General features: G+C 32.1%; 1 protein-coding gene across 1 annotated transcript; it reads right to left on the reverse strand.

The window, feature by feature from the left end:
* Nucleotides 1-9,711: 9,711 nt before the first annotated feature.
* Nucleotides 9,712-12,665, reverse strand: LOC18107098 (serine hydroxymethyltransferase 4). The gene is made up of 4 exons (XM_006373027.3): nucleotides 11,816-12,665; nucleotides 10,563-10,953; nucleotides 10,374-10,475; nucleotides 9,712-10,244 (listed from the first exon to the last, which is right to left on the reverse strand). Exons 1-4 carry the CDS (start codon nucleotides 12,491-12,493, stop codon nucleotides 10,000-10,002), a joined length of 1,416 nt encoding a protein of 471 aa, XP_006373089.1. The 5' UTR covers nucleotides 12,494-12,665; the 3' UTR covers nucleotides 9,712-9,999.
* Nucleotides 12,666-23,142: the final 10,477 nt, after the last annotated feature.

The raw sequence follows: 23,142 nt of genomic DNA on the forward strand, positions 1-23,142 counted from the left end.
AATGATATGGAAGTTTAAAAATTAATTGCAAAATAATCCTTTAAAGAACTGAAATTTAATTAAAATTAGACTAAGATAATATTTAACAAAATATAATTATATGAACCATCTAGGTGGTGGCCCAGTGGTAAGAGTTTGGGACCAAGAGGTTTGCTTCCTCTGTGGTCTCAGGTTCGAGCCATGTGGTTGCTCATATGATGGCCACTGGATGCTTACATGGTCGTTAACTTCATGGCCCGTGAGATTAGTTGAGGTGCGCGCAAGCTGGCCCGAACACCCACGTTAAACTAAAAAAAATATAATTATATGTTTTAATCAAACTAGTTTAACCAAGGTATCATCTCAAAACAAACTATTTATTTATCATTAACCAACCTACTAATTCAACAATAAAATCAACATAAATCTTGTTAGTTTAACTACATTTAAATCTCATATTAATTCAAACAAATTAATACAAAACAAAATATAATTCATAATTAATATTTAATATTTAAATCAATATAAACTCAAGTATAATCAATGAAACAATATTTAATAACAATCATAATCCTAAAAATAAATTCACAAACCAACACAAATTATTAATTAATCTCAAATTAAAAACTCATATCAATCCAAATAAATAATTTCCAAAGCTCCTCTGTCTCCTTTTCACTTTTACATTGGCGGTGACACTCGTATCTGCTCAAGAAAGGAGATTTGGCCTTCGGAAGCTTCGATCCTCTTCGTTTTTTTCCTTCTCCTTCAGCTCTCTTTACCGTTTCTTGCTGCTATCGATCATCATTGTCATTTGTGGCTGAGTCAGGTGAAGGCTATTTGTGGGGCGACCTCACGACGACTGGCGGATAGAAGAGCAGCGTGGAGATGGGTTTTTTATGCTGACAGTGGTGAATGAGGGAAGACACAATGGTGAGCTGATCAGTTATGGGTTGATTGGGTAGAGCCAGAGCCGCGGATGGGTTGAACGGTGTTGTTGGCTGTTATAGGTGGAGGAGTGCTATCGGGTGGAGGAGCTGGCAAGTTTTTTCTTCTGTTTTTGATGACACAGTGATAAGAAAGACAAATGAAAAGGAAGGGCTTGGCTGTTGGAAATAGTGGCTTGTGTTGAGAGTTGGATTAAGAAGAAGTGGGTTTTGGACGAAGAGGGTCTGTTAGCCATCAGTTAAGGCTAATTAACAAGAGGTTGACAGCCATGGGTGATGGTTCAGGTGTGGCCATTAGTGCTGAGGGAGGAAACGCCAATTGAAACAGTAAAGGGAAGATTGGGAAAGCTACTGATTTTGGTTGTTATTGATTTTGTTTCAGAAAGACAGGTGTAGTTTTGGGTATTAAGGAGATGAGAGGGCTCCTGTCGCCGATGTGGAGCTGGAGTTGTCACTGTTGTGGGTAGTGGTTCCCCGGTGGAAGTGTTGCAATCATTGACAAAGAGAAATTGAGGGAGAGAGGAGAGCTCATGAGTTTATTCAACAGAGAGAAATAAGCATTTTTTTAGCACGGTTTTTTTTCTTTTTTTATATTTTTTTGGGAGTCTTTTGGTGAGGTCGTTATTATGTGTGCGCGGAAGGACGAGGGAGAGTGTTTTTGTTGTGTGTGAGAGAATAAGGGAAACAATTTCTAGTTTTTCCCTTCTTTTCTTTTCCTCTCTAACTAACCCCTTGCTTGTGAGAATTGTTTCAATATAAATTTGTTTTTTTATTATTATTAACGTGGGTGTCTGGACCAGCTTGCACGCACCTCGATTAATCTCACAGGCCCTGAAGTTATCGACCATGTAAGCCTCCAGTAGCCCTGAGGTTTGTAAGACTCGAACTGGTGACCTCTATGGAGCAAACTTAAAGTCTGACCAGTGAGCTACACCCCTCAGGGTTACTTTGTCTCTTTTCAATTGCTTGGTGGTAAACTTAGTGACCAAAGAATTTAAATTTATTTTGGTCCCTTATTTTTTTTTCTTGTCCATATATTTTTATTATATTTATTTTTTTGTTATTTCTTTTATTTTTTATATTTTGATTTTAAAAAAAATCAATGTCAGCGCTGACTCGATGAGAAAAATTAATAAATGATTTTGAAATGGACACATTAAAAACTAAACACGTCGAAAGTAAATTTTTTAATCTAGAATTATTTCGAAAATACATTGAAAATGATGTAAATACATCAAAAATATATTTTAGATTTTTTTGTGATTTTCACTATTTTTTGTATTTTAAAAGAAAATTGAAAAGAGAAGTAAAAAATCGGGTTATGACAAAACTCGTGCATGAGTTATGAGACCAAACTAACCACATATAAAACAAATCATAATAAATATATAGCCCAAACTCCAATAAACTAAATGTTAAAGTATGAAGTTGGGGAAAGAAATATACATTTAGAAAAAGAAGAAAGAAAAAAAACACTAGAAATAAATAGTGTTTTGTAAGATGGTGCACAGTAAAAGCATCATCTCTTTTAATTTATATAAGTCCATTCGCTTGCGCTATACCACAGGTTGGAGCATAAAAAAATTAAAGTGCAAAAAAATATCTAGGTATTGGTAATGTGTATTCTAAAAAAATATTTTTTTATCATAAACTAAACAATTTTTTTATCTAATATTAAGATAGAAAAACATATGATCTACCTAGGTTAACATGAGTTACCCTGTGAGACCTAGGGTTTGGCCCAATAACCCAAAGCTTCAAGTCCAACCCAGGCCTCATAACATATATATATATATATATATATATATATATATATATATATATATATAAAGATCTTTTTATTTTTTAAAACAATAATAGTAATTAGGCAAACAAAAATTACAAACATTCTTCTATCCCTCTCTCTATTACTACGTATTAGCATCTGGTAGGTGTGTAAGTTTAATTTGAGGCTATGATAGAATTTGAAAACAGGTAAGAATTCTCTTAAAAACCCCTCAAATGATTAATTATGATGAATAGGGGGAAAATAGAATGGATTTGAATGGGGAATTACGTGAAGGAGTTTAGGATAACAATTTTAAGACCCTTGAGATTGTTTTTATTTGTTTTGTTGATGTTGGGTTTGAGTTTGAAGGATTGCAGAATCGATGTGCAATATGTTATTTGGGAATCTAAAATTCCTAAACAACCAGTCGACTGGTTGTCCTTTTTAGGTGTGGTCTACCATTTCCTCCATTAGGTGTCGACCGGCTTGTTTTGGTTGACCAGTTGGTTCATACCGGTCAACCGTTTAAGGAGCAGTATGGTCTTTTTCGGTCTTGTTCAATTTGTTTTGTATATAGGATTCAGTTTCGGTTTTTGAATGTATATTTTATTTCTTCATATAGGTTCAGCTAATACAACTCCAGTTAAGCCTCAGTGAATCAATTTGCTTTAGTTTCGTTTGCTTCCTTTTGTTTCTATCTTTCCAAGTGAGTGGGATAATTTTTTTTATGCATTATGTATAAATATATAATCTACTTTTAAGGAATTCAGCAACTAGAGATTGCTAGAAAAATAGGGCTTTGGTTTTTTAAGCTTAAATACCAATTTTTCAATTTATTTTTTACTCAAAGCACCTAGAAAACACCCAAAACACCTTGACAAACCTATTCATGGTCTCAAAAAAACCAAAACAATAACTCAAAAAATTAAAATCAACCCGACCCAAAAATATTCTCGTCGTCAAATATGCCTCCTCGAGCAAGGAGAAGGAAAATAAACACCTAGGTAAAACTACCCTCTTGAAATGAAACCCATTGACACTGATTTTAGCCTTTTTGGCGGCTGAAATCATTGTTAATGACCGCTTTCTCTCTCTAAGCTAGAATTCAGCATCATTTCTCTCTCTCCTTTGACAAAAAAAAACTGGAAAGTAAGGGAAATGAATTTGTGTATCATAATTGAATTCCGGACAACTAAAAGGACCGGTCATCTATAAACCTAAAAAGATGGGGGATGAAAATAATTTTTTTGTATGGAATTCATAGTCACTATTTATTCTACTTGTCATTTTCACTTTGGTCGTCTGACTTTCACACCGACCCTTTCTTCCAAAAAAAATGCAATTAGGTGCTAATTCAGGCTCAAAAGGGCTAAATTGTGTCAAAAACAAATTGAGGATCAAATTAAAAATTTTGACTATTACAATTGATAGTAATTTGTGAGATGGTGAATAGTATTGGCAATTATCGTGTTTTCTCTACATGAATTAGTTTCTGTTAATTTATAATATAATATGGTTATATTTGCAAAAACTTTGTTAATAACTATACACGAGTGTAATATGCAATAAATTATAAGAAAGAATTGCACATCATTATTTGATGAGAATAAAATATTGTTTTTATGAAGTAATTATTATTTTTTCATGCATCCACATGAAAATCATGAAGACATAATTTAAAATATGATAAGTCTTTATTTAAAACTTTTTGTTTTAAACTTGCTTTTTAGAATATGATCGGTCTTTATTTAAAAAACAAGCTACAAAAAATAAGCATTTTCTCATTTTAAAAAAAAAAGAAAATGGAAGTTTTGCCTCAAGAAATAATTTTTTCCCTTTTTAATTTAAATTATTAAGATTCTCGCAAATACATGTTTTAATTATCTTGGATTTTTAAAATATATATATTTTTCATAAAATATGTATAAATAAGGAATGAGTAATTCGACTTAAGAAATATTTTTTTCCATAATTTAAATTTTTCAGTGATATTGTTTTAATTGTTGTGAAATTAAAGAAAAAATAGCTTTGAAATTTTCCCAACGACATCTCACTATTGTGTTTCTATATAGACAAACATTTTCTTAGTATATCAAGTCAATTATATGATCTAAGGTTGATCAAAGTAGAATTAAATTGGAGACTGAGTCAAATTATATCATGTAAATCATGTCTTTAAATCATGTTCAGATTACATGAAAATAATAGAAAGAAGAAGGTTTTTTTTTTATGGCTAGCTTGGAATTCCAAAATAGCCCAAATTGCTTAGTAACCTAAAATTCTAAAATCATAAACTGTAAAATCCAACAACCATTTTTAATAAGCATAATTATGATGAAAGAACATTCTAGAGTTATTAGGAAAAGGCAAGAATGAATTATGCATAGGACCATCTTGAATGAGTTTTTTAAGAAAAAAAATAGTATATAAAATAAAATATTGGAGAAATAACATAATTTGTAAAGTCACACATGATATATGTGGCTAGCAAGTCACATGCAAGACTCACAAGTCACAAATGTTAAATGCGAATTGATTCAAAAAAAATTGTAGAGAAAATTTCTCCAGCCTTTCAACTCTCTGTCACAAAAAACATTCAACTTAACAATTCACAATTCAACACAATAATAATTCACATGACATTTAATTTAATTCAAGTTCAACTAAACTCATAATTAAACAAAATCAATTTTTATAACATTCAAGTATATCATTTAACTATATCTAAAAATTATCTCAGCTTGTGGACTAGCCTAGACCACTTGTTCATGAAAAACACTCTTGTCCTCTGCTAATGCCATTTTGATATCCCCACTCTCCTCAACTTCTTAAAGTCCACCACAACATAAAAAGAGTGTAGTGTCAGCCACAACACATCTCATCTCACTGACTTCTTTGTCACATGTGTGCGATGTAACGGCAATCGTCCTCCTAGAGTTGGATCTTCATGGTGATGGGGAAATAATAAAAAGTTCTTGTTTCTTATCAGTAAAAAAAAAAATAGAGTCGTCACCTAATAATTTGTCACTAAAAACCCTAATTGGTCTTAGAATATGGATAAGAAAACTAATTGTCTATAAGTAGGGCGTATCACTCCTGGTACACCTTACCTAAAATAAGTTTCATTGTTTATTTGTTTAATATAAACTAAGGTTTTGTAATGTCTTCTAATTGTTGATTTGTCTAAGATTTAAAAAAAGTCCTTCTCGGTAAAGAGATTTTTATCTTATCAAGTTAAAACTTAATCATTCTAATGACAAAACATATTTTTTTTGCATTTTTCTTCTAATATCGGGAACTCGTCTTATGTATAAGTTTGTAATCCTTGATATTCAAACAAACAAAATAATTTTTTTATTTTAAAAATATAAGCCAAGTTCTCATGGATTTCACAAATTGGTTATTAAATCCAAAAATACATGCAAATATATTAACAAAACTATTTTCTTGATTTTTTTACTTAAAGATGATAAATCATTTCATGTATTCTTTTTATGAAATATGATTATTATTATTTTTTTTTGAGAAACTTGGCCATATGCAAATTAAAATAAAACTTTAATTTTGAAATAAAGATTTTTGTTGTTGTTTTTATGGAAGGAAATTGATTTGTTTAATACCGAAAAAATGTCTCGCATGTAGGTCACAATTTCAAATATTAAATATATGAGGGTAGAAAAAAGTGGGGAATTCAAAATTAATTGCAAAATGATCTTTTAAAAATTAAAAATTTATTAAAAACTAGATGAAGACTGTGTTTGGCAAGATGCAAATACAATGTTTTTATTAATGCTATTTTAACCACGATATCAATTTAAGGAAAATTATCACTCATAAACTCAAAACCAAACAACAAAAAACATCCACACAAATCTTATTAATTTCACGAAGTTCATTCAAATTTCATATTAATTTAAATAAATCAACATATACCCAAACATAAATCATGAACCAACATTTATCATCCAAAAAGCAATCATAACCCAAAAAATAAACTTGCAATTCAATGCAAATTATCAAACACAAAACACACATGAATTCAAATCAAATAATGTCCAAATAGTCCAAAAATATACACAACAATAAACAATTTGTTCCAAATTTCACAATGTTATAGCAATTTATCCAAAAAGGATTTGAGTTTCTATATTGACATTTTGTGGCGTTTGAAATGTCCAAGATACACTGAAATAGACACTGAAAGACTGCTGGAACAGTGGCGGCACGTGTACCGTGCGCCTCCATCACTGCTAACGTGTGGATTCACGCGTCGCTACTGTTGAAGGAGCGGGAGCTGCTGTATCTGAAGCTCATCTGCTCCTTTTTCACTTCCTAGCTAGCATAGTCATACAACGTCAATCCTGGAGAAAGATCTGGTGACTTGAAGGTTAGGTCCTTTCCTTCTTTTTATTTTTCAAATTTTCTTGTCTCTCTTATCTTTCTCTTAGTTTCCTCTTTCTTTCTTTTTTGTTTCAGGTAAACAAAGGGTCTATCGTAGGCAAGTGACGGGTCTATGGTAGAGTGTGTGGTGGTGGTTTGTGTTCTAAGAGAAAGGTTTTTGGTTATCATAGGAGAGTTGGTTGTTTTGGATCTGTGGGTGAAACATCAGTTGGGGGAAGTTGGGTTGATAGAATATTTCTAATGGTGGAGGATGTTACCATTTGAGAAGATGAGGGGTGCTGTCACGGCTGGACTTAGAGAAGATTGTTGACAACACTATTGTGCAGGACGACTGGACTTAGAGAAAATTACTGACAACGCTGATGTTGTAGACGACTGGAAGGTGTATAGTTATTGTTGGTTGCTTCTAGCTAGTTCAAGTCGATAGTTATTGTGGCTTGAGCGTTGTTAGTTGTAAGGATGGTCACGACTGTGATAGGTTGAACAATGGTTGCTGACGAGAGAGATGTTGTTGTTGGCGTGGTGCTGGTTGGCTGACAGTGGAGGAGCCAGCGAGAGGAGGAGGGATGGTTAGCTGTGGAGGAAAAAGGATGGTGTTTTTCAACAATAAGGAAGGGAGATGACTTTTTGCCTTTGTTTTTTTTTTTATTTTCTCTTCCTTCAAATTTCATTGTGGAGAGAGGATGAAGATGAGTTGTCGAGCTTGGATGGTGGTTAGGTCAATGGTGGCTGCTGGTGGCGAGATTGGTGGTTGTTTTGGTACGGGTTCAATGGAGGATATCGGTAGGTGGAGACTAAAGCTTGAGAAAAGAAGACGTTATGTTTATGGCTACTAAGGAATCAAAAAGAAAGAGTTGGGTTTGCTTTAGACTAAAAGGAGTTGGGTTTGCTTTAGACTAGGCTAATCGAGAGCTTATTTTCTTATTAATGAATGCGGAGTTCTGAACCTCCAAATCAGATGAGATTTGATCCCTATGGTAGATATACAATCTCTTTACAAAGATCACCTACTTCTATCTCATGTTTACATCCAGTTTATTGCAATGATCTCTCCAACGTAACTTACTCGATCAGCCATGATTGAAGAAAAAAACCATCATGATTGTTTAAAATTCATGGCTACCTTCTTTTGATAGGTTTGAGCTTACAAAAAGACAAAACAAACTAGAATGCACCTTTCTAAGAAGATTAGAGGAGAGAATGAGCAACATTTTTCTCTAACAAAATCTTGGCAAAACCACCATGGTTTTGCCATTTCAGGTTTTGTTTAGCTCATAAAAAATTATTCTTGAGCATACCAAAAGATCCTGGGAAAGATTACTGAGAAAATTACAAAGAAAAAGGAAAGAAAATATATAAAAATCAATAAAATACTTAGAATAGAAAGAAAATAAAGGTAACAAAGATTGTGTTTTAAAAAGGAATGAGGGGAATCTAGATCAATCTGAGATTGAAAAGAAGCTAAAAATCAAGAAAAGAGAAGCAACGAATCCAAAGAAAGAATCAATTATCTCATTGTTAGGTGAACCTTCAAACTTTAATAGGGGATAGAGCTCAATGAGCACACCTCCTCCCTCTTTATTTTTTTCTTTTAAATTACCATTTATGATGTGTGTTATACATCTTTTGAAGTCATTTATTACTTTGAAGGCCATGATTATTGTCTTGAAATGTTTAAGCATGCTTTGAATATAGCTTGTGTATGCTCAAGTTTTGTTTATTACCTTGTTTTGATGTGTTAGAATATAAATATGGAATGCCAAATGTTAGTATAGAATGTTGTTTTTGCATGCTTTGATGTTAGGTTAATCTTGTTTGAAGTTATGACAATATGTTTTAGGTTTTGATATTGTTGTGGTTTAGATTGTTTTAGGTTAGTCTGTTAGGTTTGGTGAAGTTATAGGTATGTTGTTTAAACTTCAAGATAATATTTATAACCAATAGAATAGTGTTTATCTATGGTGAGGCTTTTTCTGCATTGTGTCATTTTGGATTTTGCTTGTTGTTTTTGCCTTTAATCTTTTGTTTTTTATTGTTTTGATGATTCCAACAATTCATGGTAAGCATACTTAAACTTAAGTTGCTAGGTTTAGATTGTTTTTATGAGTTTTGTTGCATTTTTCTAGGTTTAGACCTTTTATAGGTTTCTGGGCTCGCTGACTTTTCTGGGTTTATATTCATCCATTAAACTTTGCCTTGGATCTTTGTTTTCTGAGTTATTTCGGTTGATTGATGGTTCTTATATAATCGTGCATATTTGTTGATTTTTAATCTAGGTTTTTTATGGCTTAAAAACACAGATTTAAGGGTTTTTTTATCTTCGTTTATTTCGTTTTATTTTTTGTATAAAATCAAATAATCATGATATTTGCTTGATTATCATGATAATTGTTTGAATAGTATAATTACATGTCATTGTTTTTATTCTAGGTTTCATCGCAAGTTCTTGATGTTCTTGTGCAAATTCAAATTCAAATTCAAATGTCAAATGTTTTTCCCTCTTTAATCTTCAACTGGAGTTGCCAGACACAGCTGTAGCATGAGATGAGATACAACTCCCAAATGCTTCCAGATATAATTGACAGTGGGCATAGATAATTCAAAGGCACAGAACCGTTCTCAATCATCACTTGCACGAAAGCTTATCATTGATTTATTGAATCAGATACATAATAATAGATCATCAAGTCATTGAGATAGTGAAACATTTTCATAGCTCGAATGACACGAGGACCATTCATCCCAAGAAGGTAAATAATAAGGAGAAAAGCAACAAATTAAAATCAAATGAAAAATTGACAGCTAACTACAAGAACAGACAAAGATGGAAGCTTTTTCTTTCCAGGAAGAATGGTATTTGCGAAGACCAGAACAGAGAAGCTAATGATAATTGAATAGTTGGACCTAATCCTTATACTTCATCTCAGACATCAGAAAGCCAGGCATCTCAAAGGAGCCTGAGAACTGTTCAACATCAGCCTTGAGGGCCTCGATTTCCTTGTTGTTCACCAGACCCTTGTTGAAGTCCTTCAAGAGCTTTCCATGTTCCTTTTGGATGCTCAGTGTGATGGTCACAGCACGGTGGAGGAATTCTCCAATCTGCTCGAAATCCTTCTCAACCAAACCTCTAGAAGTCATGGCGGGGGCACCTGCCAACAAAAAGCTCCAATTAATAGCTCCAATTAATAGCTCCAAACTAATAGAGGAAGAGGGTTCTCATTTCAAATTGTCCAATATCATCATTATCTAGATAATGCATCCGTCGGGTAAGTTCTTACCGATTCTCACTCCACCAGGTGCCAAAGCACTGCTGTCACCAAACACGGCATTCTTGTTCACAGTGATGTTTGCAAGGTCACATAGTTTTTCAACCTTGTTGCCTGGAAGAACATTATTTGAAGGATCAAATTTCACATCAGATTAAACCAACATGCATGACCCAGAAACTTTACAATTCAATTCTTTACCTGTCAACCCAAGGGGCCTAAGATCCCACAGAACAAGGTGGTTCTCGGTGCCTTCAGTAACAAGCTTGTATCCCTTGCTCATCAAGTAGTTTCCAAGGGCAACTGCATTGGCCTTGACTTGCTTAGCATAGGCCTTGAACCCAGGGCTCTGGGCCTGTTTCAATGCAACAGCCAGAGCACCAATCTGGTGGTTGTGAGGACCACCCTGAAGAGATGGGAAAACTGCAAAGTTGATCTTGTCTTCAAAGTCATAAACTGCATCCTCCGGCTGACCCTTCTTGGGTGGCTTAGGGCCCTTGCGGTAGAAGATCATACCAGCCCTGGGACCCCTCAAACTTTTGTGGGTAGTGGTGGTGACTATGTCACAGTACTCAAACGGGTTGGCAGCTTCCTACAACCAAAAATGAACAGTAAAGATTTAGACCGGATCTAGACATTTTACATTGAATATGTTAAAAGAAAAAAAAAAAGTGACAGCGCCAATCTTTCAACTGCAACAGAATTGCTTGCATATAAATAATGCAAGCTTATTTCTTGGATTATCAGAGTAGAACCTAAAATTCTGCAGCACATTTTAAACTCGAATGATAATTACATAGAGAGACTTCATCGTAACATCAATTGAATGGATAAACATTGCATGCCATTAGCTTTAACATTTCATGTTAAGCTTCAAGCATTTATACATGCATACACATCTCCATATCCAAGAATTCCACTAGTTCAAAATAGCTCTCGTCACCTAAATAAAGAACAGGCTCGAATCTAATTCCTTTAATCAAATTAGATGATTAATTAGATAGGAATTGACTCCATGATCATTAAGAACATATTTCCTTTAACATCTTCTGCATGCAGATGCAAATCAATTAGATTTTAAACTCTGATCTTTTAAAAGCTTTCAGCTTTGCATGCATTTAACAAACTGCAAAGAAATGACGGGCAAGTAAAAAATCTACAAAATCAATCCCATAAACCAGCCAATCTAGTAAATTCATTGAACACATGTGGCACCACATCATGCCAAAGCCAGATCTAATGCTGAATTTACATTAAATCATGCTGAATCACCACAAAAGAACCCGGATCAGAATTTTAAAATGCAGCTCAAGAAACACCAAACTCAGAACAGATCTTTCAGAACTTAAGCTTCTCCAAATAACCAGGAACAAAACACGATCAAATCTAGCACGACAGATCAGTCACATGAAAATACAGATTCAACAGCCAAAAATCGAAAAAGCAATGCATACCTGAGCAGCAACAAGGCCACTGATGTGAGCCATGTCACAAAGCAAAAGAGCACCACACTTATCAGCAACAGATCTAAACTTCTTATAATCCCAGTCTCTAGGATAAGCACTTCCACCACAAATAATAAGCTTAGGCCTAAAATCCAAAGCCTTTTCTTCCAACCTATCATAATCAAGAAACCCAGTTTGCGGGTTCACCTTGTAAGGCAAACTCTCAAAATAAATACTGGTAGCTGAAATCTTTTTACCCCCAGATGTGTAATACCCATGAGTCAAATGCCCCCCTGAAGGCAAATCCAAGCCCATGATTCTGTCATGGGGCTGGAGAACTGCTGTGTACGCAGCGAAATTTGCAGGGGAACCAGAATAGGGCTGGACATTTACACCCCATTTAGTGGGGTCTAAATGAAAAGCTTGAAGGGCCCGAGCTCTGCAGAGATTTTCAATCTCATCAATATATTCATTACCGCCGTAGTAGCGGTTACCTGGCATACCCTCAGAGTACTTGTTGGTGAGAGCGCTTCCAAGAGCCTCTATAACGGCGAAAGAAGTGAAGTTTTCTGATGCGATCAGTTCGATTCCTTTGCATTGGCGGCGTTTTTCCTTCTCGATTAAGTCGTGGATTTCTGGGTCAACTGTTTGGAGGGAGGAGTTTCCCCACACAGTTACTGGATCCATGTTCGAGGGAGGGGGGCAAGGAATGGGTTTGCACTTCGCAGAGGGTGGTGGTGGCTTCGTGGCTGGCAAAGAGAGGACGGTCTTGTGGGGAGCTTATAAAGGGAGGAGGAGAAGTGGGAAATTACTGTTTTGGGGTTTGTATTTGATTTAGTTTAGGTGGTATGAGGTGGCAAGAGCCTAAGAGGTGGTGGTGTTCATGCAAGCCAGGATGGTTATTTTTACGTATGGCTTAGTTGTGATTTATGTCATTTTGGAGGTTTGACTCAAATGGTTTTTACTATAAGGAACCATTACCCAAAAAAAAAACCATTACTATAGATAATTTGGCTAAGGTTAGATTATAATTTGGCTAAGGTTAGATTGAGACTAGGACAAATTTGTTTTTATGTTTTAAAAAAATTTAAAAAAATTTTAAAAAAATTATTATTTTTTTGTTTTAAATTAATTTTTTATATATATTTTCAGATCATTTTGATGTGACGATGTCAAAAATAATTTTTAAAAAATAAAAAAACATTATTTTGATGCATTCTTTAGTGAAAAGTACTTTGAAAAACAATCAAAATCACACTTCTAATAAAATAACATTATTTTAATGCTTTTAGGGATAGTTAAAAACAAAAAAGAGAGAATCGAATTTTGTCCGCAATAAAAAAAAGTATAACACATAAAAAAAAATTAAAATAAACTATTTCGTATGAGTAATTAGTGTTTTTTCCTTTCAAAAAAAAACTCAAGAATGCCTGAGGAGTAAAATGATATTTTTGCTAGGTTTGTTTGTTATTTTATAATTGTTTAGGGTATCTCAGTATTTTTATAAATTTTTGTACAATTAAATTACTTGATTATCTTTAAAAGCAAAAAAAAAATAACTATGATTTAGGGGCTTTTTGGAATTTCATTTTGACATGCATAGTGTAACTAATCTATTGCTTTTGGAATTAAAAAGTCATTGACTTTGCTTGAGGGGCATGTTGGTATTTTCATATTGGTTTTTTGTAATTATCGGGTGGTCTTAAGGGTGATTAGATTATTTGATTAATAAACAAATAATAATAATAATAAAAAGTTGTTGGCACATTCATGGAATTCGCCAATGAGCACGCCACTCTATCGTTTTCAAACGGTGCGTGTGGTGGCTCACAACACGTACACATCAGCTTTTTTAGTGTCTTCTAATTCACAACGGCAAGGGTTACCTCTCCATGCAGCACGTGTGACTTAATTCTCGAAGGTTTGGCAGTTACTAACTTTTTTTTATTTTATTTTTCCCTTTCTTCCTCGATTTCCATATCACCCTTGCCACAGTTCACATCAACCCTTCAAGTAACTACTTTATTGCTCTTGAAATTAAAAAGTCATATGCTTTGCTTTAGGTTTGGCGCTATTTTTTTTTTCTCTTTTTTTCTCGATTTTCATGCTGCCCTTGTAACATTTCACATCAATCCTTCAAGTAACTACTTTGTTGCTATTAAATAGTCATAGGCTTTGCTTTAGAGGCATGTTGGCATTTTCATATTGATTTTTTTTTTATGCAATTATCACGTGGTCCTAGGAGTGATTTAGTAATTTGATTGGTAAACAAATAATAATAAAAAAGTTATTGGCGCGTTCATGGAAAGCACCAACGAGTGCGTCACTTCATCATTTTCAAAAGGCGTATGTGGTGGCTCTCGGCAAGTAAAAATCAGTTTCCTTCGTCATTTTTTTCCCTTTTTTCCTCGATTTCCATGCTGTCCTTGTAACATTTCACATCAATCCTTCAAGTAACTACTTTGTTGCTATTAAATAGTCATAGGCTTTGCTTTAGAGGCATGTTGGCATTTTCATATTGATTTATTTTATGTAATTATCACATGGTCCTAGGAATGATTTAGTAATTTGATTGGTAAACAAATAAAAAAAAAAGTTATTGGCGCGTTCATGGAAAGCACCAACGAGTGCGTCACTTTGTCATTTTCAAAAGGCGTATGTGGTGGCTCTTGGCAAGTAAAAATCAATTTCCTTAGTGTTTTCTTATTCACAATGGCAAGGGCTATCTCTCCATATGGCACGTGTGACTTAATTCTTAAAAGTTTGGTTGCGATTGGCTTTTTTTTTCCCTTTCTTCCTTGGTTTCCATACTGCTCTTACAACATTTCACATCAACCGTTCAAGTAACTACTTTATTGCTCTTAGAATTAAAAAAGTCACAGGCTTTGCTTTAGGGGCATGTTGGTATTTTCATATTGGTTTTTTTTGTAATTATTGGTGGTCCTAGGGGTGATTGGTAATTTGATTAGCCTGGGTTTAGGAGAATCATTCGGGTTTATTTGTTGTTGTTTTTTTAAAAACAAATTCTCATGTTTTCTAATTTCATCATTTAGCAATTAATTTAATTGAACATTGGGCTATACAATTTTTTTTTCTTTGTACAAAGTTTTTCATTGCTTTTAGAAATAATTTGGGTTATCTAAAGTCTTTTTATTTTTTTTTCTTTATTATATTTAGATTGTTCTAGAAGAATTTTTTTGAATTAAATTAAAGTAATTGCTCAATATGCATTTTTAAAAATATATCTAGTATGTCACTATCTTCATTCATTTTAACATTTTTTAAGTTTAGAAAAAAAAATATTTAACTCGCAACGTAGTATAAGGTATTAAGTCATTTTTTTTTTAAGCTCATGGTTTTTAGGTTTTATCCGTCAACATTTGATTTATTTGAAGATTAGGCTTGTTTTTTTTTTTTCTATATAATTTCACTCATTTTGAAAATAATATGGGTTATCTTGGGTCTTTTTATTTATTATTTATTGTTATTTTTTAATTATATTATTAAATTAACTCGACTTAATGGATCCATTCAAGCTAATTACCCAAGTTTTGAATTTTTCTTCCTACTTTAATGGTTGAAGCAAGACACCTTTCTAGATTTGCTAGAGTTATTTTTTTTATTTAATATATTTTTTTTCATTTAAGGTCTTTAATATTTCATTAATTTAAATTTGGATTTTGATTTAAAATTTATAATATTTTCATGAACTCATGTTATAAATTGAAATTTTCACGGGTTAAATCTATACTAGTGTCTCAATTATTATTTTTTTCTTCAACAATTATAGATCTAACTTTTTGACTTCCTAGCCAGTGGGGACAAAAGTAGATAAGTTAAGGGCTAGATTTACAGAGCCGACACCTTGAGGATCCAGGTCGTAATGTGTTATGTGTGCTTCAGGGAAGGTTCGGTCACGGTGATGTATTAAAATTTCAAATTTATTTTTAATTAATAACGCATCCATGAATCGGAAAAGACTGCTTACTTCCTTTTCGTTTAAAGTTCCAAGCATAGTGGCCGGTTTAAGATCCGGGTTTTGGGTTTGACCGAGTTATCAGGTCGGCCAGATTAATTTCTATTTTAAAAAAATTCAAAACGGTGTCGTTTTAGTAAAAAAAAAAGTCAACGGGTTGCAATCGAGTTTTGCCGGGTCACGCCGGGTCATGATTTTTTCTATTTTTTCTTCAACCCGGCTCGGCCACAGGCCCGGGTCGGCCCGCTGAGCCTGGCCGGGTTTCAAAACTATGGTTCCAGGCAAAGCCTTTTGATCTTGCCCTTCTTCTTTCGTCAAATCGAACAGATCTTTTGCCGTGAACGAGATTATTATAATGATTATTTTTTAAATTATTTTTTATTTAAAAATATATTAAAATAAATTTTTTTAATTTGTGTGTGTTATCTTAAATGTGTTTTGATTACATCTGCTTTTTAACTAAATTCTATTTGGGATGATTTTTTTGTAAACTGATTTAAATTATTCTTTAAATTTTAACTCTTGAAAGAATTTTTTACTTAAATAAAAATATTTATTACAGAATTAAGTAAGAATCTGGATTTAATCAGAATTTAAAATTTTTGACTTTCGAAATCCAACTTATATTATATTTATTCTTGTTTTAAGTTACTTATACCAAGCATACTTCTAATACTTAAAGTGACTTTAACTTATTTTTATATTTTTGTATTATGATTTAAAATAATAAAAAAATCCATAGATTATACCAAATGTATACTAAGTTGAGTTTTTTTTTTTTCGATTTCAACTCAAATCCAACACAATAACATTTAGTTATTAGCTAAACTACTAATGTCAACCCATGGAAAATAAATGTGGTGACCTAGTTGATGTTAGAACCCATTTGTTTTTATGTTTTAAAAGTATTTTTGAAAATATTTAAATTTTAAGTTGATTTTCTTGTATATTCAAATCATTTTAATAAACTGATATAAAAATTATTTTTTTAAAAAAAATATTATTTCAATATATTTAAAAAAAAAAACCAAGATCCGATTAAACATTGGCTATGCAAAAGAATTGATCAAACCTTAAGAAACGCAGCCGTTTGAACCAATCATGTAAAGCATTTATGCGGTTCTCCAAAAAAAAAAAAAAAAAAGGCGATGAGAAATTGTAAAGTGGAGGGTTTAAAATTACATGACTTGTGAATGGACAAACGATGGAAATTAAAATTTCCAAATATTGCAATCGATGCTAGGCTTTGCATTAAATGCATCTTAACGAAAAAAATTAGGCTTATCAGTCAACTTAATTGGAGAAATCACTCCTATTCAAATTAATCTTCAGTCAACTTAACAACCAAAATCAATATGTATTTGTTAAGATTCGTAATTGTTTGTTTTTATATTTTAAAAGTATTTTTAAAAGAATTTAAATTTTTTTTACTTCAAATTAAAATATTTTTAGTGTTTTTAGATCATTTTGATACGCTGATATCAAAAATAATTTTAAAAAAATAAAAACAAATATTATTTTGATATATTTTAAGTGAAAAGTACTTTGAATAGCAACCGCAACTACACTCCCAAACAGGCTTGAAGCTTAACATCCCCACTACAAAAAAAAAAAAAAAAACCTCCGTTTAGAAATTTAGTCATGACGCAACTCTTTGAAACTAAGGTGTGTTTGGAATTGTGGTAGCGGTAATGGTTCAAAGTGTGTTTTGCTTAGAAATGTATCAAAATAAATTTTTTTATTTTTTAAATTATTTTTTATATCAGCACATCAAAACGATATGAAAATATATAAAAAAATTATTTTAAGCAAAAAAAAATCAAAATTTGAGGGACGCGGCCAAACAAAGCCTAATTGTCAGTTTGTTTCCGCGGCCAATTTAGCAGTTGGTCACACAAATAAACATGTGCATTATAATAGTTTTTGTGAATGCAATTTGAAAATATAAATTATAGTTTTTCTAATTAATATTTCAAGAGAGTTTTTAGTTGGATCCATATAAAATTATAATATAAATATTCTCAAATCTATAATTAAGATAAAATACAATCCACACCATACTGAATTATATGAACGAATGGACCTAACAACCTCAACTTTGTGTTGAAATCTTTGCAAACTCTCTTTGCTGAAAATTGAGTAATGGACAAGGTAACGGCATCTATCTTTGGTTGGTTGTAATGTGGTATATTTTGACATTGATATCTAACCGTATTTTTAAAGTTTTTTAATTTTTTTTAAATATTTTAAATTAATATTTTTTATTTTAAAAAATAATTATAATCATCCACGTAAACGCATCATAATGCCTCTTCTAAATGAATGCTGTACGATGTGCACACCGCGTCGTTGTTAGGGTTAAGAAGCGGTGGTGTTGGAAAATTACACGAGAGTTGGTGGATTCGGGGGTTGTTGAGGATCCTTTGGTCATTTACCACCTCTCCTGATATTGACAGCATGCATCCTTTCTCCCCACTCCACTACTAAAATGTTGGTGGCCTTCATTTCTTTAATCAGCAGAGTATGACCACATTTTATTCACCCAAAAATCGATGGAGTGTAAGAGCTGACAGATCAATGATGACCACAAAGGCAATTTCTTAATTCCTGGCTAGGTTTTCTGGCAATTTCTCACCAACCCCACCAACCCCCTCCTGGGCACGGCAGTTTTGGCTTTTAGGGGTGTCGATTTTATCAACACAGGCTGCGGCTAATCCAACAAATTAATGGAAAAGACACAGAAGTTTATCTGCTTCATAAAGGAATTTCATGTCAAACTCATGAGTTTTGTTCTCAACAACTTGAGAACTTAGTGGTTCCAGCAAATTTGATTGAAGCTGCTTTTTTGGTTTCCCATCTTTGTCTCTGATGGTTCCAGCCTACTTGGGCACAAAGTTGCTCTTAGTATAAAGTTTTTGATCAGTTTTTAATTTATCAATAAAATAATTTTATTTTTAATATTTATTAAATATTTAAATAACAAATTTAATATTTAATTAATGAACCTAAAACATAATTAATATCGCTTGGAGGTCACTCAAACTGATTTTTTCTCTGATAGAAAATTAATGAGATATGATATAAACCCGTGTCTAAGAACTATTACTAATAATAATTACCTAAATTTCTGAATCTAGAATTTTTATCTACTATATCTGATAAATCCGGCTAAAAAAACCTTTTAAAATGCAACATTCAACATACTTACACATAACAACTTCATAGGGTCATCATAAGGGAGGAGCTCGACTCCATGGTCTTACCCTAGAGGAAGAGTCTTACTCTATGGGCTCGTCCTAGATAGTGTGTTTGGGTCTATTTTTCATGTTTAATGGGCTCCTAGAACTTGCTCGAGCCCAACTCTCTCTTGAGAATTTCTCTAGAACCCCAAGTGAGTCCCTCATTATTTTATATTGATCCAATATGTATTATTTTGAGTAAAATACAACTAAAAATATCACAAGGGTGAAATTACACTTTAATTCTCTATCTCAAAAAAAAAAAAAAAAAAAACAAGACTTATGAGCTATAAAATACACCATGAATCCTTTAAACGTCTGGTTCACAATCTTATCATTCTTAATATTTTTAGCTTGTATATTTTTAGAATTTATCTTTATAAATATCATCGCACTTTCTCTTTTTATAAAGTTATTGATTTAAGCATCTGCAAGTTTCCACATCTGTCAAAAGGGATTTTTTTATAAGTACCAGCTACCGGTTATTTTAACTTACTAGGCACCACCAATTATTAGCTACCAACAACCTGAATTTTTCATATCAAACTATCATGCATCTTATCTAGAAAAAATAAATCAAATTATTTGAACTAAAAAATTAACTAATTATCCAACATATAATTTTTATTATATTTTTTTCACCTTATCGATCTCAATTATATTTTTTTACTAAATTGGGATTTGTCTCAATATTTTTTTTCCTTAACTCAACAAGAATTGGAGATTACACACAAGCATATTGTCCACCAAACCAATAATGTACTTGGTAATTTTTTTAAAATGAAATAAGGCTCAAGTACTCATAATTATAATTTCCATGATTATAATATTGTAACGAAGAAAGATCACCCTCTATTCTGGAGTTAAAAATCTATTAAATCTTCTGATAAATTAAAAAAACAATGATGATTAATAGGATGCAATGAGTCTTTTTTTCAAGTTATTATTTTAGGTTTGAGTCATAAAATAAACAAGAAAAGGTTTATTATAAATAAACTAGCTTGGATTTGCATAAAAAAATCCAATAAAAAAACCCCAAAATGAATCCAAATATATCCTAATTGTGAAAACAAAACAAAATAACATTCAATTTTACTAGCCATATGATTTTTAAATATTTTTATGAATTTTTATTTCAACTTTAATAATTCTTTTAGAAAATATAATGTATTGATTTAAAAATAATATTTCATGAAAACTCTTTTTTTTATTTTTTTATTTTTAGCTTTTAAGCAGACATAAAATATGAATATATTATTTTGATAATTTTTTTAAAACTACTTTAATAATTATAAAATATATATTTTTTAATAGAAACAATGATACAAATCAAAAACTTTATAAATAAATAAAAAATATATTAATAAAAAAATATAAAATAAAATTCAAGACTACCATGTTTTTAGAAATGTTTTTTAAAAAAAGTTGTACACGCCACGTATCTCGGAGATACAAACAAGCAATTTCCAAAAGAAATAGTTGGAAAGTGCCTTACCTACTACGGTACTAATATATATATGTGGACTTCCCTTTGATTCATGTTGGTGTGCACTGTGTACTAAATTCTTTTTTTTTTTTTTTAGTTTAATTGGCTGTCCGTGCCAGTTTGTACGCATCTCGACTAATCCCACAAACCCTGAAATTAACAACCATGTAAACCTCCAGTGGCCATCATACGAGCAACCACATGACTCGAACCTGAGATCTAGAGGGAGCAAACCTTTTAATTCTAAATTTTTATCATTGGACCACCATCTAGATATATCTAAATGGTTACCAAATTTCATTTTTGGTCCATCCAAGCTTGGTTATATAAAATAATAATAATAATAGACATGAAGCGTGATTGAACAAGCAAAATCGATAAATTAGGAAGACTCACTTCAGTTTATGCCTTTTTTTTCTTTTGACAGGTGCCACGTACACAATAACATTAGTCATAGCATGTTTTGCTCTCCATGGCACCAGACCGTTGCTCTCTCTCTCTGTCTTCGAGTTGCACCTTTATTCTTGAAAACAAAACCAAAAGGTAATTCATGTTGTTCTCCAAACACATGGCGTTGACTGTGGTTGCTCAGGATTTTTTTTTAAAAAAAAGAAAAAAAACAGGAATTGGATCTGAAAGTCTGGAACCAACCTTTTTTTATTATGTTTTTCAAATCATATTGCTTGCCACTAGAAGATAACTTCCTATTTTATGTTTTTCAAATCAATCAGGAATTATGTTTTTTTTTTTTATGAAAACAAAAATATTTAGGTAATGGAGATTCTTTGGTAGTGTCATATAACTCGGTTCAAAATGTCACCTTTGTAATCTCCCGATCTAACTTGTTGTTTAATTTAGGTTTCAAATTAAACTCTCTAAGAACTATCTTGAGATGACTCAGCCCACTTCACATGTCCAAAAGCTACTTGAACGACCGGCAAAAACATGGTTTGACTTTAAAAAAATCAAATTGATAAATTTTAAAATATTAAGATGGTGATATATTGGATTGACTCGGTTTCGTGATTTCCTGTCAAACCTGCGATCGAGATTATGGACTCAACTGTGTTTAATAACTTTATTATTTTAATTATTTTTTATTTAATTATATGACAACAAAAATAAAAGTTTACTAAATTGAGCACCAACTAAATGTCGTGATATTTATTTACGACTGCAATAACATTATAAAAAACAAATCAAAATAAATTATAAAGACCTATTCAAAATCAACCAAATGTTAAAGGATGAATGAAAAGAAACAACAATAAAAAAATCAATAAGAACCTAGTTGATAATCTGGGCGCTGGAGGGGGGTGGCGTAAAAACTCATTTTCAACCCAATTTTACCCAAACACATCTAATAAACACCATAAAACCTCCATAAACCACATATCAATTCCAAAACACCTTAAAATCACTAAAAAAACAAAAGAATCAATTAAATAAAAAAAAAACTAAATGGAACCTAATCTATGCTTTTAGGCATATTTGTAGAAAATAACTACTACCATCGAATTTCTCTTGTCAAATGGAACCCATAGACAACAGGATCAACCATTTTATCATCGGATTATGGAGAAACAACAACTTTCTCTCTTTATTTTCATAATTCAACAATTTTTTCTCTCATCTCTCAAATCTAAGAACTGAAAAATAAACAAAATAAACATTGAACCAAAACTAAAATTGCAAAAACTATAGGGATAGTAGAAAAAGAAAAAGAAAAACATGTGGACTAAAAAGTACACTTTATAACGAATTTGTTATTTGCTATGTGATTTCTTCTTGTTTTACACTTTGGTCCTCTTTTGTTAAATTGTTTATTTCATTAATAAAATTTTAGAATTTGGCCATTAGTTTGAACATAGAATGCTGCAAATTGGAAAACAAAGTTTGAGGAAAAAATTAAAGAAAAAAACATGATACTATGAATTGCTATAGTGATTTACCTAGGTCTCCATTTTCTTTTCCTATCTCACACCCTCTTCAATTGTTCCCACCATGCATAAGTTTGCTTTGTAAGTCTGATGATGATTAACTTCACCCTTGTCTATATTGGGACCTCCTTATACTAAGAATCCTCTCTACATCTTGTAGTCAATAAATAAGTTTCTTTATTTGCAAGGTTCATGTGAATATTCATTTCGATCAAGAGACTACATCTTTTACGCACCTCACTTTGAAAATGATTTTTTATAAATGCCTATAGATTTGTGGTCATCATTCTCCTAGTGATCCTCTAGGGTTCTCACCTCTGCTATCTAAAGGGTTGATTATGTAATATTTCCCTATATGTCTCCTCGCCACTAACTAATAGAAATTATCAATGTATTCATCACAAACCTTCCTCTTTACCTCAATATGTAGAGTTACTGGTACAGAGTTTAAGTATACATGAAAGAAAGGATGTGATCTTTCATATTCTCTCAATTATTGATCCTCTATTTACCTGCCTATCTCACCTTCTTTTTTATTGCTCCAACCAGACAGAAACTCACCTTATAAGTTTGATGGCAATCAATTTCACCCTTATTTGTGCTAAAGCTTACTTATACTAAAAGATCCTCTTTATTTTGTGCAACCAATCAATAATCTCCTCTACTTGCACGATTCTTGTGAGCTCAGAGAGTTT

This window comes from Populus trichocarpa, chromosome 17 (genome assembly GCF_000002775.5).
Source record: "Populus trichocarpa isolate Nisqually-1 chromosome 17, P.trichocarpa_v4.1, whole genome shotgun sequence".
NCBI lineage: Eukaryota > Viridiplantae > Streptophyta > Magnoliopsida > Malpighiales > Salicaceae > Populus > Populus trichocarpa.